This window comes from Cordyceps militaris (genome assembly GCF_000225605.1).
Source record: "Cordyceps militaris CM01 unplaced genomic scaffold CCM_S00007, whole genome shotgun sequence".
Lineage (NCBI taxonomy): Eukaryota > Fungi > Ascomycota > Sordariomycetes > Hypocreales > Cordycipitaceae > Cordyceps > Cordyceps militaris.
This window is the reverse complement of record NW_006271975.1, coordinates 1,103,431-1,119,481: the sequence shown is the minus strand read 5'-3', so window position 1 is coordinate 1,119,481 and position 16,051 is coordinate 1,103,431. Positions and strand designations below refer to the sequence as shown.

Sequence of the window (16,051 nt, the reverse complement as noted above, 5' to 3'; positions counted from 1 at the left end):
AATCGGTGGGCGATGTCGACGTTAATGCCACTGTCAAAATGGGATCGCGACAGTGACACAGTACTGGATCTAGTGAGACTCCGTCGTCACAGTTTATAAAATAACTATCCGCATTCTCTAGCAATGCCACGACTTCGCTGAAAGCTAGTTCAACAAGCTGTGACAAAAGGCATCGCCCGATGGCTCACGCCCTAGAAAATTCACCAAATTCTGAAACCCATCTCTACTACCACCGCTTTCAAGTACACACTGTCGATAGCGCTTGAATCTCTCGGCGTCCCGCGGATGGTCATGGAACTCGCTGTAAAACAAGTCCGCCGCGTATACCTTGGAGCTGGTAGCCATGCGTGCGACATTAGAGATTCGTCCATGAAAAGGGGTCAAAATCCGAGAAACTTACTACAAATAGCCGTAGTAGCCAGCGGCGTGGTCGGGCATCATCAGGTGCGTGGTGGTGGCGTATCCGTTCCCGTGCGTGTAATTTCCGTCAAAGACCTCTTGTCCGTCAAGGAGCCCCATCTCCTTGCGCGACGCGTTCCACAGCACGGTAATGTCCAGGTACTCGGCCTCCTCCTCGCTCGCAATCTGGTGGACGGTGAGGTCAAACGAGGCGCGATGCATCTGGTCCAGATGGAACAGCGGGCCGAGCGTCGATCGTCCCGCCTGCGTGAGCACCTGGATAAGCTCGTCTGGAATCTCGGGCTCCGGCTGCGCCTTGCCTTCGTTTTCCTCTTGCCACGCGGCGAGGTGTGCCGGGCTGAGGTGCGAGTAGTGGTAGCTGAGCGCCTTGAGCTGCGACGGGGTCCGGCACCAGTACTCGAGCATTTGGCTGGGTAGCTCGCCGACATCCGCGGCCAGGCCTTGGCGCCCGTGGAAACGCGAGTACTGTGTCTTGGACACCAGGTCGTGGATGCAGTGTCCCAGCTCGTGGAGAAGGGTCGTCACTTCGAAATGGCCGAGTAAGCTCGGCTTGGTCGGTGTTGGCTCAGAAAAGGCACAAAGCAGGGCAGTCGACGGGTAGTGGCGTGTTCCATCTTTTCGAGTGAATCCCTACCAGGTGATCAGAATTAGATCACGGGACAACACGTCATACGTCTTCGAAGACATGTTGATGCCTCTTGGGAAGGCAGTATATGCTTACCGGCTCCAAATTAAAGCCTGATTCACTCGGGTACTTGCCGTCGCGATGGAGGAGATCAAGATACAAGTAGCCAAGAAACTCGGCCCCATGACTTGCATCATTGTAGACGGAGAATAGCTGGACATTTGGATGCCAGACATCATCTTCGACGGCTCTAATCTCAATGAACCTTATCCCAAACAGCTCACTGAAGAGATCCATAATAGCTGACGTCGTACTTTGCAAAGGAAAGTATTCTCGAGTCTGCGATCTGTCCACGGACAGCTGGGACTTGAGTAGCCGGCTGTGATAGTAGTCATAATCCCAATGAAAGAATTCGTCACTCTCATCGTCCTTGTCCGCATCGTTTCGCTTAAGGTCCCTCAATTTCTGTACGGCTGCTAGGCCGCATGGCCGCAGCTTTGACTGCAGATCCAGCAAGAATTCTCGGACGCGCTCCGGTGTCTTGGCTACTCTCGATTGCAGCTGCAAAGCAGCGTAGCTGTCAAAGCCCAGCAGCTTGGCCATTTCGTACCGGAGCTGCACAGCCTCTTTGACCAGGGGCACGTTGACGCCGCATCTTGCATCACTCGCAAGGAAGAGCTGTTTTCGCGTGCTGCTCTTGCTGGCGGAGGGGAGGATGTTCCTGTGCGCCGGGTTCGACAGATCGAGCCGCAGCTTGCCGCTGCTGTCGTCATACTCGAGCTGCTTGACGGTAAACTCGGGAACGCCCTCCAGCTCCTCCAGGCTGAAAAAGATCTCATCCGTGCAGTGGCTCAGATTTTCGCGGGATTCTGCGTGGATCATGCTGAGACGGCGTTGGATTTCCTCGAACCGTTCCCTGCCCGCGGCGTCGCGTATTCCAAAGCCCGACTTGAGAAATCGATGATATGACGTCTCTACGAGCAGCTTGGACTCACCCGTGAGCTCCTCGGAATTATGGTATACAACGGCCACGAGCTCAAAAATGTCCTCTCTCCGCCAGCACTCGGCATCAAAGTCGTCAAACAGTGCCTGCGCATTGGCCGACGCCGCACGGATGTCGGGGTCTACAGAAACATGTCGATAGAAGCTGAGAACCCTAGATTTGGCGGCAAAATCATTCTCCATCTGCGCCAGAGGGACCATGACATTGGCGAATGTTGCCCACTCGGGAGCAATGTCTTGGACCAGCTCGTCCCTTTCGCATCTTGATGCCCTGACCAACCGCTCTGCACCGGTAGTTATGGAAGCAGACGTGGCAGAAAATTCAATGCAGTACTGTATTTCTGGCATCTTGTTGGGCTTGAACATGAGCGTATTTCAAGTGATTGATCGCGGAAGACACACTGTAGTTGTGTTTGGGCAGCGAACGTTGAGCCCGAATCTTGGGCCCCCGCATGTATGTCAACTACATGATAACAAAATTGGTTTGTACGTAATCGAGTTGAGGGGAGTTGGGCTTTGGCGTCTTATCACTTTTATATTTTTATGGAATGATATTGATAGGACGTGCCGTTCCTTGCATGAGCACAGCAACAGCACTGAAGACTGTGCAGGCAGCTGAGGCGGAATTAAACGCAAATTTAATTTTAGACTGGCTTATTTCCAGTCAATCTAGATGCAGGGAGAAGCTGGAACCCTTTTTTACTGCCATGAATGGATCGACAGGTCGTTGCACGTCCAAGACCGTACAATGTGTAAGGCGCCCTGATGCGGGGTCTTAGAGGCGGAATTATGCATTAATAAATATTCTATGATTTTCCATCTTATTAATTCTGCCCCTTGTATGTAATACTTTCGGAACGTCATCGTCGATGTTTGGCAGTCGTTGCCGAGATCTGCGGCTTGCACACGAGTAAATGCTGTGGACGACACCAGCCCAAACCTGTCGCGTGATGACAGCACTCGTGCCAACCTGAAACCTAGCAACTCCAAAGCCGCCTCACTTCAGCAATCATGCCGCGCTGCCCAAAGAACACAACGAGGAAAAACGCCAGATGACTGACAGCTCCGCCTCTTCCCACATGCGTCTTCCACTGCCCGGGAGTCCCTCGTCTTCCTGGGGCGCCTACACCGCGCGTCTCAACGCCCTCCGCCATCATCCCAACATGAAGGTCGTCGTCGCCTTCTGGCTATTCGGTAACGTCCCCCTCTCGCACGCGCATCGTCGTCCCAGCCGTATAACTGCTAACCTTGTGCGCGCCGCCCCCCGTCTAGGCCTCATCAACAATGTCCTCTACGTCATCATCCTCTCGGCCGCGCAGGACCTCGTGGGCACGGTGCCCAAGGGCGTCGTGCTCCTCGCCGATGTCGTCCCGTCCTTCTTCGCCAAGCTCATCGCGCCGTACTTTATCCACCACGTGCCGTACCGCACCCGAGTCCTCACATTCTGCGCCCTCTCCGTCGCCGGCATGACGCTCGTGGCGCTGACGCCGCCCTCGGCCCCCGTCGCCGCCAAAATGGTCGGCGTCGTGCTCGCCAGCCTCAGCAGCGGCGGCGGCGAGCTGAGCTTCCTCGGGCTCACGCACTTTTACGGCCCCGCGAGCCTCGCCGGCTGGGGCTCCGGTACCGGCGCCGCGGGGCTCGTCGGCGCCGGCCTGTACGTGGCGCTCACCGACTGGTGGCGCGTCAGCGTCCGTGGCAGCCTGCTCGTGGCGGCCACGCTGCCCGCCGTCATGCTCATCAGCTTCTTTGCCGTGCTGCCGCAGGGCCCGCTGCGCAAGGGCGCGACGGGCAATGCCGGCTACGGCGCCGTGCCGGGCGACGATGCGGCCGACGACGAGGAGGAGAGCTCGGCGACGGCCGCCCTCTTGGATCCGGCACGGGCGCGGGCGGCGGCCGACGGGGCGTCGGAGCTGTCTGCCCTGAAAGCCAACTTGAGACGGGCAAAATCACTGGTGGTGCCGTACATGCTCCCGCTTCTTCTCGTCTATGTGGCCGAATACACGATCAACCAAGGCGTTGCACCCACGCTCCTCTTTCCCCTCGCCGAGTCGCCATTTGACGAATTTCGCGGGTTCTACCCATTCTACGGTTTTCTGTATCAACTTGGTGTCTTTATTTCGCGGTCTTCAATACCCTTTGTCCGTATTCGCCATTTATACCTCCCCTCCGCTCTACAAGTCGGAAACCTTGTTCTGCTGACGCTGCATGCCATGGTGTTCTTTATCCCCTCCGTGTACATCATCTTTGTCATCATTTTTTGGGAGGGATTGTTGGGCGGCGCTGTCTACGTCAACTGCTTTGCTGAGATTATGGAGAATGTGCCCGAGGAAGAGCGTGAGTTTAGCTTGAGTGCCACAACCGTCAGTGACAGTGGTGGTATTTGCATCGCAGGTCTCGTAGGAATCTTCTTGGAAATCGGGCTTTGCAACTACCAAGTAGCGCACGGCCGGGATTGGTGTAAGCAGATCAAGGTGCAGCGTGGGTAACTTGATCATGTGCAACTATCGATTTAGAAGCGATGGCAGTCTACGGGACGTTGAATAGATTACAATTTAGAGCCTGGTCCATTGCTTGCTCCCATGTGACTTGGCGGGGAAAAAGCCACGATGCCACGTTTGCCTACTCATGTCACATGCTGCATATCAGCTCTGCTGGACCATTGGCAGAAACAAACAAGACGAGCAAGAACAATGGGGCTAGGCTAGTAGGATAAGAAGAAGACGAGACGCTTGCCAGAGCTATCTGTGCCAACTCAACTTTGGGGTTGTGGCTTGCTGTAAGTCCAGCCCCATGTTTTCTGCCGATGGGTGTGGCAGCCTTGATGCGGCGGACTACAGATACATAGCGTCATATTGAGGTGAGGAGCGAGTGGCATCAGGCAATTCAGTGAAACACGCACCCTGCGTCGAGGATATGGGCGAAGCCGATGGCAGGTCAAGAGCATGCCTCTGCCATGCCTTGCAGCCTGGCACGAGACAGAACTGTGTAGCAGCCGTCTTTCGCGAAACGATTTCCAAATATGAAGTAACTAACTAGTGGAGGGTGTCCTCGGGACAGGCTACAAATATGGTTATCACTGTGCTTCGGCTGTGGTGGTGGAGGCATGTGAGCTAGTGTGACGGGCTGGGCAATGGAGAAGTGGCGCGAGACCAGCTCATGCCAAGCGTCATATCTGTCGATTAGATTTGGTGAGAGAGGATCGGCGAGGTAGCTCTGGAGCCTTTCGGGAGGCATGCAGCTGGGAGGGGGGGAGGAAATGGCAGGTTGTTTGCTGCGGGATTTGATGCAGTGTCGATATTGTACCGAGACCTTTGGAGAGAACATCAGTTGACGTGTGGAAGGTGTGTCTCACGGGTGGGCGGTTGGTGTATTTTCTAGGACCATGCAGTAATCTGTAATCTGTAATCTCTCATCTGTAATTTGTAACGGCATATTTTTCTCTTCTTTTTGGCAGCGGCTCGAGGACCGATGGGCCCCACAAGATTCGATAGCTCTACAATAGTTACGCCGTAACTATAGATAGGTACCTACGGAGTGGCTACGGAGTACTGTGCAGGCGAAAAAGAATGCCGTCCACACTCTATAGGAACCCGGCGAATAACATCGAATAACGACTGCATTTATTTACCAGTCCCCAGACTACTCCGTACCATGCTACCAAATGCCGTACCGCCCTCGGCCCAGTCAGTGCCCCCCCAGACCTCCAGGTTCGGGAGGTTCGGGGCCCAAGAGTGGATCCCGGCTATGAGCGTTCCAGCGTCCGCAAAGCCCTGTAGCTCTGGGGCTCATCCCCAGATTTGGCCCAGCGACTGCCCACTCACGGCGGCCCAAGCAGTGGGAAGCAAGCCGCGGGTCAGCCAGCAATCAGCAATGCGCCAACACTAAAAAGGAACAAAAAAAAACTTTTGCCCAAAGGCCCCAAAGGCCCCCCCCGGCCCTCGCCATTTTGGAGTCCAGGCACCACCTCCCGCCTAGAGCAGCCTCCAACCAGCCCACCGTCACCCGTCACCGCAACTGCTGCATCTACAACACCAACGGCGCATCATCATCACACAAGCCCGCTCCCGTCAGCGGCATCAACTCTTGTGCATCTGCGAGCGCCGCCGTCACTGTCGCCGCCCACCACAGTCCGTCGCCGCCGCCTCATTTCCCCATCGCCGTCCCGACACTGCGCTGCGCTGCCGCCACGCGCCCCCAGCTCGCGACGCCAGCTTTCCCGATCCAGCCAGCCAGCCTTCTCCCATCACCCTCGGAGCCAACCCGCCTCTCCATCTCAGTGCTGGCCGTGCCCATGCCGCCTCCCACCCGGACGCCGCCGCCGCATCTGGGCCAGCAACATCAACCGCCGCATCACCAGCACAGTCACAGCTCCGGCAGCTACCATGGTCCGCCGCCGCCCCGGCCGCCTGTCGGTGTAGCGCCGTCGCCGCACCCGCACCCGTCCGCCTCCTTTACCTCGGGCAGGGGATTACCTGCGCTGGAATCACTCACGCGATCCTCGCCAGGGGCCGGCAGCTCCATGTCGATATCGTCGATGCTGGGCGGACCGCCTCCTGCCTCACGCGAGTCGCAGCCTCCCCCGTCGCACTACTCACCGCACTCTGCGCCCCCGACCACCTCCGCGGCTCAGTACGGCCCATCCGTACATGCGTCGCCCCGAATGCACTCGGCCTCTTCCGACTTCAACCCATTTCGACGCCCCCAGACGCCCGACCACCAGCGAAACTACGATCCGCGCGGGAGCGCCGCCCAGTCCCCCCGAGGCCACTACGCCACCACACCCGATGTTCAACGATACGGCACACCGCAGTCATATCATGTGAGGCACCCGTCCGCGCCCGCCGACACTGGCCGCGAGCCAGGTAGGATGTCGACAGGTCCGCCAAACACGCCAGGCAATCAGCCAAAGCCCTTTAGCAGCCTTCCGAGGCCGATAGATTTGGCGCGCGGTCCGCAAGAAGAACAATATGCGCGTCGCGAGGACCCTCGTCACGGTGCAGACTACCTAGACCGTACTACACATCGACATTATCCATTTGATGACCGGTACCGGTTGGAGCGCGATAGGCAGCCTGGGCCCGACCAACGAGAACGGGACGCGCGAGAGCACGCATACGCTGGTGGAGAACCGCGCCACGGCCCGCCAGAGCTCAACCCCCGAAACCAGCCATCCTATCCAAGGCAACCAGAGCCAGTCGACCGACGCGAACCGCCTCGAGACCAACACTGGGGTCGGCAGCCACCCGATCACAATTATCGCGCTCCCATGGAGCATCAACGTGGTCATCCTGAATATCCGCCCGCGTCCGGCCCCTACCCGCCCCATGGCCCTGCATACCAAACAGCGCCGCCGCCGCCGCCGCCAACGCAGCAGCAGCAGCAGCAGCAGCAGCAGCAGCAACAACAACAACAGCAGCAGCAACAGCAACAGCAACAGCAACAGCATCAAGACCGCTACGCACCCACATCGCACCCGCATCCTCAGACCTCTGGTAGCGGTCCTCCCCAGCCCTATGATTCCCCCGACCGAGCCCCTCTAGACCGACTGCATCCTGGGCCCCGCCCTCGCGAAGACCAGAACCAGCACCCTCCTGCTGGGTACCACAACCCAGCGCATGGTCCTGGGTCGTACGACCTTGCCCGACAGAGAAACGGAGATGACCAAACCGGTCAAATCCATCAGCGCAATCTTTTGGGCGTACAAGAGATGAATCGCAAGGGGCGTTTGTCGCCCCTCCCCCAAGCAGTGCAGGGCGCCCAACCACAACAACCAGGCCCCGCCGGCGAGCCAGGTATCAAGAGTGAATTTGGACGCATGTTTGGTGGTATTGGTAGCGGAGTTGGCAACATGGGCGCTTCTAGTCCGATGACGTCCGCGCCTGGCGGACAAACAGGCGGCAGCGCCTTGTCCAGGGACGAGGACCCTGCTGCCGATGGTGCAAAGAAGCCGCGGAGAAGAAAGCTCAAGGATGACATTGACAAACCTGATGATGAGAGTACTGGAAGACGGACACCGGTTGGACGTGGCGCTAAGCGCGTCAAAGGACATCACCACCATCAGTATGCCGCTCATGACATCATATCTGGAGCAATTGCTGACATTTACCCAGCCATCACCACCATCATCATCATGCCCCCGATTCAGTCTCTTCCCCGCTGGTTGGGATAACGCCACTTAAGGGGGGTAAATCGAGCGTACCGACCGACATTGCCAGTGACAAAACCGCTACCGGAGCGCACCTTCACGCCGGGCGACCAGCACCGAGTTCCACACCCAAACCCGTCGAGATTCAAGCGCCTGTCATTCCGCCCAAGACAAAGACCATCGTATCATCCAAAGCCGTGTTGGAGTCGATATCAAACAAACCTCGTCATCACCTAGGGGACTTTGTCTACGAGACGGAAATCAAACCCGGCAGACTTATACCCAGAGCATCGACTAATCGCGGCTTTTCCTCAACACCCAAACCCCTGCCTCTGGACCGCCTCAAGGGCAAAGAGAACAGCATATTGACCATCAAGGTTCCTCGCGTGCACCTCATGCCCGTCGCGCGAGAAGAGATAACTGCTCGATCGTTCTTGTGGGGGACAGACGTCTACACGGATGACTCTGACGTCGTTGCGGCTTGTATCCATGCTGGGTGGATTATGGGCGAATGGGCCGAAGACATTGATACCGCCATGCTGAGTCTAAACAAGGCTGACAGCGCCAAGGAGTCTAAAAAGTCCAAAGCGCCTGTCGAGTTTGCCTCTGAAGGTGTCATATCGTCCGTCCCCAAATCCGGCCCGATGCCGGTCCCAGCCAACCGTGACCTCCACATCAACGTGGTCATCGCACCGCGTCTCCTCAAGTATGCCGGCTGCACGCGGTACGGCCTCACCAGCCGCGAATTCGGTGGCGAGTTTGGTAGTCGTCACGCCGTCCATGATGGTGTCAGCTACATGATTGAGAGCATCCGCTGGGTCGCCAACGGCGGGCAGTCGCAGGCGCGCCTGCGCGGACAGGCTCGTCGGGACCGCATGCGCAAGGCCATGGTGGAGGTCCACGCCAGCCTCGGCAACATAAGCGGCCAGGAACGAACGCTGGAGCAGCAGCGCATCAGTAAGCTGCGCGGCGAGATACCGGGCACCTGGTGGAAGCCCTCTGAGAACGGCGGTGGCGGTGGTGACCAGACGGGTGGCCCGGACCAGGATGTGCCCTCGGGTGACAAGGAGAACCTGACGGCCGGTACCGGTGATGCGGCGGCGGCTGAGGGTGTTCCAGCTGAGGCCAAGGGCCGGCCTGCCGATCAGGACGTGGACATGGTCGAGGGCGTGGACGGCAAGCCCGCAGATGTGAATGGCGCGTAGACGAGACGGTCGCGTTTGGACCCATGTATTAACAGTTTGCGGGCAACGACATATTCTGTTTCTCATCTCGCGAACGGATATTCTTTTTATTTTCTGTGCGGAGAGGGTCATGTATAAAGGGAAGTTTGATTTCTTCACTATTCTCAGTTCGGCAAACAGCACAATCACGCACGACTCTGGCGTCGTGGTTTCTCCCTCTATTGATACCAAGAGAACGTATGTATGTATGTATATAATACAAGTCAAACCTAAAAATATATAAGATAAGAATTTGCCTTTGACGATGTCAAAATCAGCTCCATCAAGAACAGTATGTTGTACAGTATGGTCTCTCATTTCCTCGTGACGGTCGCGATTCCGATGCCCAGTCCATATGCGCCTTTGTTTCACCGTTGTCTAGATTCTCGAATTTTCATTTCTTTCCACGCGACTAGAAATCCGTCACCTTGCCGTTGTAGCTCCAGTCGCCGGCGCTGCCCCAGCGCAGCGGCTCGTTCTTGGGCCCGCCGACCTCGCCGGTGCGCGGGTTCCTGTCGCCGTCAAACTCGGGCCGGGCGCCACGGTACAAGCCGCCACGGGTGTCGAGCTCGGCGTCCGCCGCAGCGACGGATCTACTCGTCTCGGCTGGGGGCGCAGCATCGGGCTGGAAGGCGGACGACACGGCGGCGGCGCGCTGCAGCCGCTCAAACTCGGCCTGCTCTTTGGCGGGCAGCTTGGGAGGCGCGGGGGCGGTGCCAAAGTTGGTGGAGGAGGCGTGGCGGCGCGCGGCGAAGGTGGCAAGGGCGAGGCGCGGCGAGGAGGAGGAGGAGGCGCGGAGGAGGAGAAGCGCGGCGGGGGGGAGTCGTGTGAGCATGGTGTAGGTTGTTGGCTTGTTGTGGTGGTGAGGATGTTGAAGAGGTTTGGTTTGGGTGGCGACGGCGACGGCGAGATTCGGGACTCGGGAAGTACTTGAGTGGGGCCGTAACGGTCATTCTGTTTGTTGATGTTGAGTAAAGGCCATGAGAGAATAACTGAAGAAGTAAGTTTATCTTGATTAAATAAGGGTTGTTTTAATTCAATTTCAAGGGCATTTAAATTGTATCTATATTCAGACTCGACCTCTGCAGTCGTTTTCCCCCTAATACTACACATCACAAACAGCAACAACTGAGCGATACAACATCACACAGCAAAGACGCATCCTAGCATGGGATGATTTCTTGAATAGCAACGGGTCAGTTGACACGCTCTCAACCGATTTGGACGAGCACAGCCGCATGTCTGTTCAATTTTTTAAATTGTTGCCGGGAGCTCATTGGCGGAGGAGGGCGGAATGCGGCGCTCGGCCATGTGCTTTGGCGCGCCAACGGCTGGTTTACCCGCCCCCTGGGGCAAAGACTGAAAAGGCTGTGAGACATGATCTTACGCAGCTATTTTTGAACAAGGAAGTAGTGTCTTAGTTGAGGAACGAGAGTGAGGAGGCGGTGACAAGGCTGTCCGAAAACCTAGTTCAGACGATTCCTGCGAACTGCGACACCTGGACCAAGGGCAATGAATAAACGAAATGTTTCCTCTACTATAGTTTTTGCTGAAAAAAAAAGAGTTCATTTGCATACCGAACAATGATTCATGTTACTGTAACACGGGAAAGTTTTGTTAAAAGAGTGGTTACCGACGTGCCATTTTAGCCATCCTGCGACGAGCGCTGCGACTTGGACCCTTCATGAAACAGAACGGGCTCCGGTCTGGTCAGGAGCGAGACAAGATGAGATTCTAGTGACATCTCAGTTCTACAGGGCGATTTATCGTGACCGTTCTCCTGGCTGCTCTCGATCTCGTTCATGCTTTTCCTATCACTCATCTCCCTCGCTTCCTTTCTCTTTCTTAGTTGGGAAAAATTCCGTCATAGTCCCTAGCTTATCTATTCTTTTTTTTTTTTCTACTGCTGGCCAACAACTCCTATCAATGCACCCGACGGTGCCTGGGCGATCAACAATTAAAGTTTTGTAGCAACTTTCCAATGCGCTGCAATATTCATGGCTTCGTCGCCTGGTGTGCTATGCATTGCTCGGCTGCATTCGAATGTCGTACGATGATTTTATAGCGCCCTAACGTACCCTGAGTACCAAAGAGAAGCATTTTGGCCATGGTAAGAAGGACACGGACGCGATGAGAAAAGACGGGGAAATATCAGCAAATGGTGATTGAACCGTATTACTTGCAGTTTGACAAAATCCTCAAGATGGTTTGATAATTGATTCAGCCCCGATGTGTTACCCTACAGTGACAACTTATTCCCCACAGGCGTTCCTCGAGCAATTCTTGCACTCCAAGTATTTATTATCCGTCGGTGTAGTAGTACACGGTCTGCTTCGACAGAACAATGCCGGCTTCTTCACAGTCAGGTCAGCACCGCGCAATCCGACGATCGTCCACGCGTTCCTACTCTATGCAGGTCGTGGGCGCGCCCAGCTATTCATGCGCCACGCTGCATGACCAAATTGTGCTCGGCGGTTGTATCCATTCAATGCTCTGGCTGCTGGATGAGGAAATTTGGGCCAAGACGGACATGTATGAACCAGAATGGGACCCCTCTTGTTTTCGTTTTGAAAAGAGCCGTTTCTGCACTGCAAGTCTGTAACTATTACCTTGGAGATCCGCAGCTGAAGACGGCCGGCTTGGCTCCCAGCACGTGATGCCACTCCCATGGTCGAATCAGCATCGCGCATTGACGCACACCGTCAACAACATCCCACCATCACCTCGCCCAGGAACGAATATAGTCACCAAGACCACAATTCTGGGACAAAATCATCGGCCCACGCGCAAGCCCTTTCTGCTCCCGCAGGACCCGCCTCATATATATCAGGAAATGCGTCAGTTTCCTGCTCAAATGGCTTGGCCCCGTGTTATACCTCCCATGGCGGCGGCAGCCGATTCTTTCCCCGTGGGCTCCTCCCTTTGGGCCAGAACGACATCAACGGCTTTTCTGCTCGGCTAAGGCAGTCTAGGGCCGCTCGAGTGTTGCATTGTCGATTGGATCGGCCAGCTCTTAATCCTGCCACCACCCACCTCCAGTGCACGCCTACGCATGTACATGCTTTCCCCAGCGACCGAGTGACTACCTACCTACCTTGGATATCCTCTGTCAAATGTCTCGACAAATTCCATCCTCAAGGTAATCCCATCTTGTCGAAAATGTATTCGCAGCTTCCACATCAAACCTGTCCTCTCCATTCAATCCATCCTGCCTTGTTCACTGGGTAAATTTGTCCTCCATTGCTGGTCCTCGGGACCGTCCGTCTGGTCAACGCCTATCCCAACATGGCCGTCCTCTCCAGATACAACTACGTCTTCGTCCTCACGGCGATATTCGCGCTCCTAGATGCCTGGAATATTGGCGCCAACGATGTGGCCAATTCGTTTGCCAGCTCCGTGTCCTCGCGGTCGTTGACTCTCAAGCAGGCCATGGTCATTGCGTCCTTTTGCGAGTTCGCCGGCAGCGTATCGGTGGGCGGCAGAGTCTCTGATGCGCTGCGCACCAAGATTGTCGATCCGCATCTCTTTGACGACTCCCCGCAGGTGCTCCTCTTGGCCATGATGTGCACAGTCATGGCCTCGTCCATCTTCCTAACCATTGCCACGCGATATGGGATGCCAGTGTCTACCACGCACAGCGTCATCGGCGGCATGATTGGCACGGCCACCGCCTCGGTTGGCATTAACAAGGTCAACTGGGGATGGCAAGGCGCGTCCCAAGTCTTTCTGGCCTGGGTCATTGCGCCAGGCATTGCCGGCGTCCTGGGCGCCATGGTCTTCTTCATTACGAAGCGCCTCATATTGATGAATCGCAACTCGGTGCGCCGCGCGTTTTGGTCCATACCATTCTTCACCTTCCTCACATTTGGAGCTGTCTCGAGTAGGTGCTTTCGCCCGCCAAGGTTGCTGCCTCCGTCACAGTGCTAACTGTTCCAGTGTTGCTTGCCTGGAAAGGCGTCCGTAACCTCAACATCACGACCGCGACGACCCTCATTGTCATCTTCGTTGCTGCCGGCGGCGGCACGCTACTGCACGGTGTCTTTGTCATGCCGTACCTGTGGGTGCGCATCATTCGCCAAGACTGGACACTGAGATGGTATCACGCTCTCCTGGGCCCATTCCTGCTCAAACGCGATGCCCCTCCACCAACACCAACCAGCTTCGTCAAGCCGCAAATCAAAGACTATTATCGCGGGCACCTAACCCCAGACGAGCTGACCTACGTCCGCGCATCAGAGACGCTGTTGCGATCAGTGCAGATGCATGGGGCGAATGGGCCCCCAAATTCCGACATGGACGACGAGTTCGTCCTTCTTCCGCCAGCAGCGCAAGAGCTGCCTGAGGAATCAGGGTCACGGCCACAGTCGTCTGCCCACGACAGCCTCGTTCCTCCTCGACCACAGGGCAGTTGGAGGAGCTTTCCGGTTCTCATCTGGCGGATCAATCGTATTCTTCTCCGAGGCATCGAAAAGGATGTCATTAGCATGCAGAAGCGCAACGCGGTGCTGAGCTGGGACCTAGAGGTCATGCACTCCCGCGCCCCGCGCTTCGATAACCGCGCCGAGTACATGTTTTCGTCATTGCAGATCCTGACAGCCGCTGCAGCGTCCTTTACACACGGCGCAAATGACGTATCCAACGCCGTCGCGCCGTTTACCACCGCCTTGGATGTCTGGTCCCACGGCGTGGTCAGTGACAAGGTCGACGTGCCCATTTGGGTGCTGTGCCTTGGCGGCGTTGCCATTGTGCTCGGCTTGCTGACCTATGGTTACCACGTGATGCGCACGCTGGGAAATCGCTTGACGCTCATATCCCCGACGCGTGGCTTCTGCATGGAGCTGGCGACGGCCCTGACTGTCATCATGGCCACAAGGCTCCGACTGCCAGTATCTACGACGCAGTGTATCACGGGCGCCACGGTCGGTGTTGGGCTGGCAAATGGAGACTGGCGCTGCATCAACCCGAAGCTGGTGGGATGGATCTATATGGGATGGATGATCACCGTACCTGTGACAGGTCTGATGTCGGGATGCTTGATGGGCCTAATTGTAAACGCTCCAAGATGGAGCTTATGAAGATAGACACATATTAGAGTACATATGACGACAACGTAAATATTCACTATAATTTTATTGATATACTATACCGCTACAAGCAAAGATTACGTGGCATGCGAAAGCACTCGCGCGCAGCAGTAGCAGGCACCAATTCCAAGTTGCGGATTCGACAGCACAATGCCAAGAGTCCTCGACCGAATACCAAGACGCATCATCTACATGATTTCAGCCGCAGCAGCACAGTTCCACCATGGCGCTTGACCTTGCTTACTTACGTACAACTTCTCAAGAAGACTATTGCCCACGTGCGGTCGCATCGCAGCCCCGGTTGGATCCGCAGCTAGCTCATGGCTTTTAAGCATACCGAAGACCTAAAAGAGCTATTATTAGTGGGACAGTCCGATATTATAAGGCATGGAAAATGTTGTCATCTGTCCTGCATGTGCGGCGTCGGTCAATGAAGCGCTATTGGACGGCGCGGCCATGGAAATTCTGACGAAGCAACAGATAAAAGAATAGCCAACAGCTTTTTTCTGTATTTTTAAGTTGAATCACCTAAGCCAATTATCGCCTCTGGTATCATAATATTATCTCGATAGCGGTATAATGCGATGCATAACTAGCCGGAATTTACATCGCCTCGGCGACGGCGTAAGCCTCGACTTGATCTTCCACGCCTTGAAGAGTACAACACGAATTATGCCACATCAGCCGACATCCGAACCAGTCTCGCTGTTGAGCAGGCAAAGACGCTTTATCCCCTTTTTGTCGCGGTCCAGAACTGTGTAACTGCCCGTCCCATCAGCAGCCATCCTCAGTCCTACAAAATAAGGCGGAGGGGGGGGACTCTCACCATAGGTAAACTTCAGCAACGTCTCCGGCTGTTCATCGTACAGGCTATCGATGTTCTTCCTTGACGTATGATCTACATCGAACCCGAGCAGATCTGCCAGCCGGAGTAATTGCTGGAGAGCGGAGTAAGTATGTCTCTCCTTTGCACCTTTGTGCTCCAGTCCCGCGAAAGATGTCCCACTACCATGTCCACAACTCCAAATTCCGCGTCTCCTCTACCGTCTAGCGCTTGCAAGCCGGTGTGATAATCCTCCCTTGCAACCTGGGCAATTCTTCCCGCGAACCGGGCGTTTGTATCGACCCCCTCTCTCGATTTCTTGAAGTGCGCCGACGGGGTGCAACCGCAAAAGTGCAGCAAGATGCTTACACGCAAAGAATGGCGGACGTTGACGCATAGAGAGAAATCTGAGTGGGTGGGAGCTGTCAAGGTGCGCCGTCCTTGCTCCCGGTGGTCAACGCATATTCGTTGCTGATGATGTTGTAGTGCTTAGCAGGCATACGACACGAACGGCTATCCTTCATCAAGGACTAGAGTGCTCGAGGGGAAAAGAAGCCTGTACGATGACTTCTCCTACTCACACGCATCCTTCGAGCAGAGCGCACATGGAAACACCTACTTTCTGCCATGGCGTGCGTTCCGGCCCTCATCGTCTTCCCGAGCACGAGCTGACTTGACCCTTCCTCCGCAACACCTGTGGGTATTCCGGGCCAACGCCTTACAGGGGCT

General features: G+C 55.9%; 4 protein-coding genes across 4 annotated transcripts; 2 read left to right on the top strand and 2 right to left on the bottom strand.

Moving 5' to 3' along the window:
• Positions 1-144: 144 nt before the first annotated feature.
• Positions 145-2,248, bottom strand: CCM_08578 (metallopeptidase MepB; the record flags this gene model as incomplete). The annotated part of the gene is made up of 3 exons (XM_006673715.1): positions 145-334; positions 401-1,050; positions 1,142-2,248. The coding sequence occupies 3 exons, from the start codon at positions 2,246-2,248 to the stop codon at positions 145-147; spliced, it is 1,947 nt and encodes a 648-aa protein (XP_006673778.1).
• Positions 2,249-3,099: 851 nt separating this feature from the next.
• On the top strand, positions 3,100-9,397 carry CCM_08577 (Golgi integral membrane protein Cln3, putative; the record flags this gene model as incomplete). Its single annotated transcript, XM_006673714.1, has 7 exons — positions 3,100-4,381; positions 4,439-4,525; positions 5,084-5,152; positions 5,337-5,388; positions 5,679-5,819; positions 5,963-8,107; positions 8,158-9,397. 7 exons carry the CDS (start codon positions 3,100-3,102, stop codon positions 9,395-9,397), a joined length of 5,016 nt encoding a protein of 1,671 aa, XP_006673777.1.
• A 430-nt stretch (positions 9,398-9,827) lies between these two features.
• On the bottom strand, positions 9,828-10,250 carry CCM_08576 (FMP21-like protein; the record flags this gene model as incomplete). Its single annotated transcript, XM_006673713.1, has 1 exon — positions 9,828-10,250. The coding sequence occupies one exon, from the start codon at positions 10,248-10,250 to the stop codon at positions 9,828-9,830; it is 423 nt and encodes a 140-aa protein (XP_006673776.1).
• A 2,450-nt stretch (positions 10,251-12,700) lies between these two features.
• CCM_08575 (phosphate-repressible Na+/phosphate cotransporter Pho89, putative) lies at positions 12,701-14,490 on the top strand (the record flags this gene model as incomplete). Its single annotated transcript, XM_006673712.1, has 2 exons — positions 12,701-13,295; positions 13,352-14,490. 2 exons carry the CDS (start codon positions 12,701-12,703, stop codon positions 14,488-14,490), a joined length of 1,734 nt encoding a protein of 577 aa, XP_006673775.1.
• Between the last annotated feature and the right edge of the window lie 1,561 nt (positions 14,491-16,051).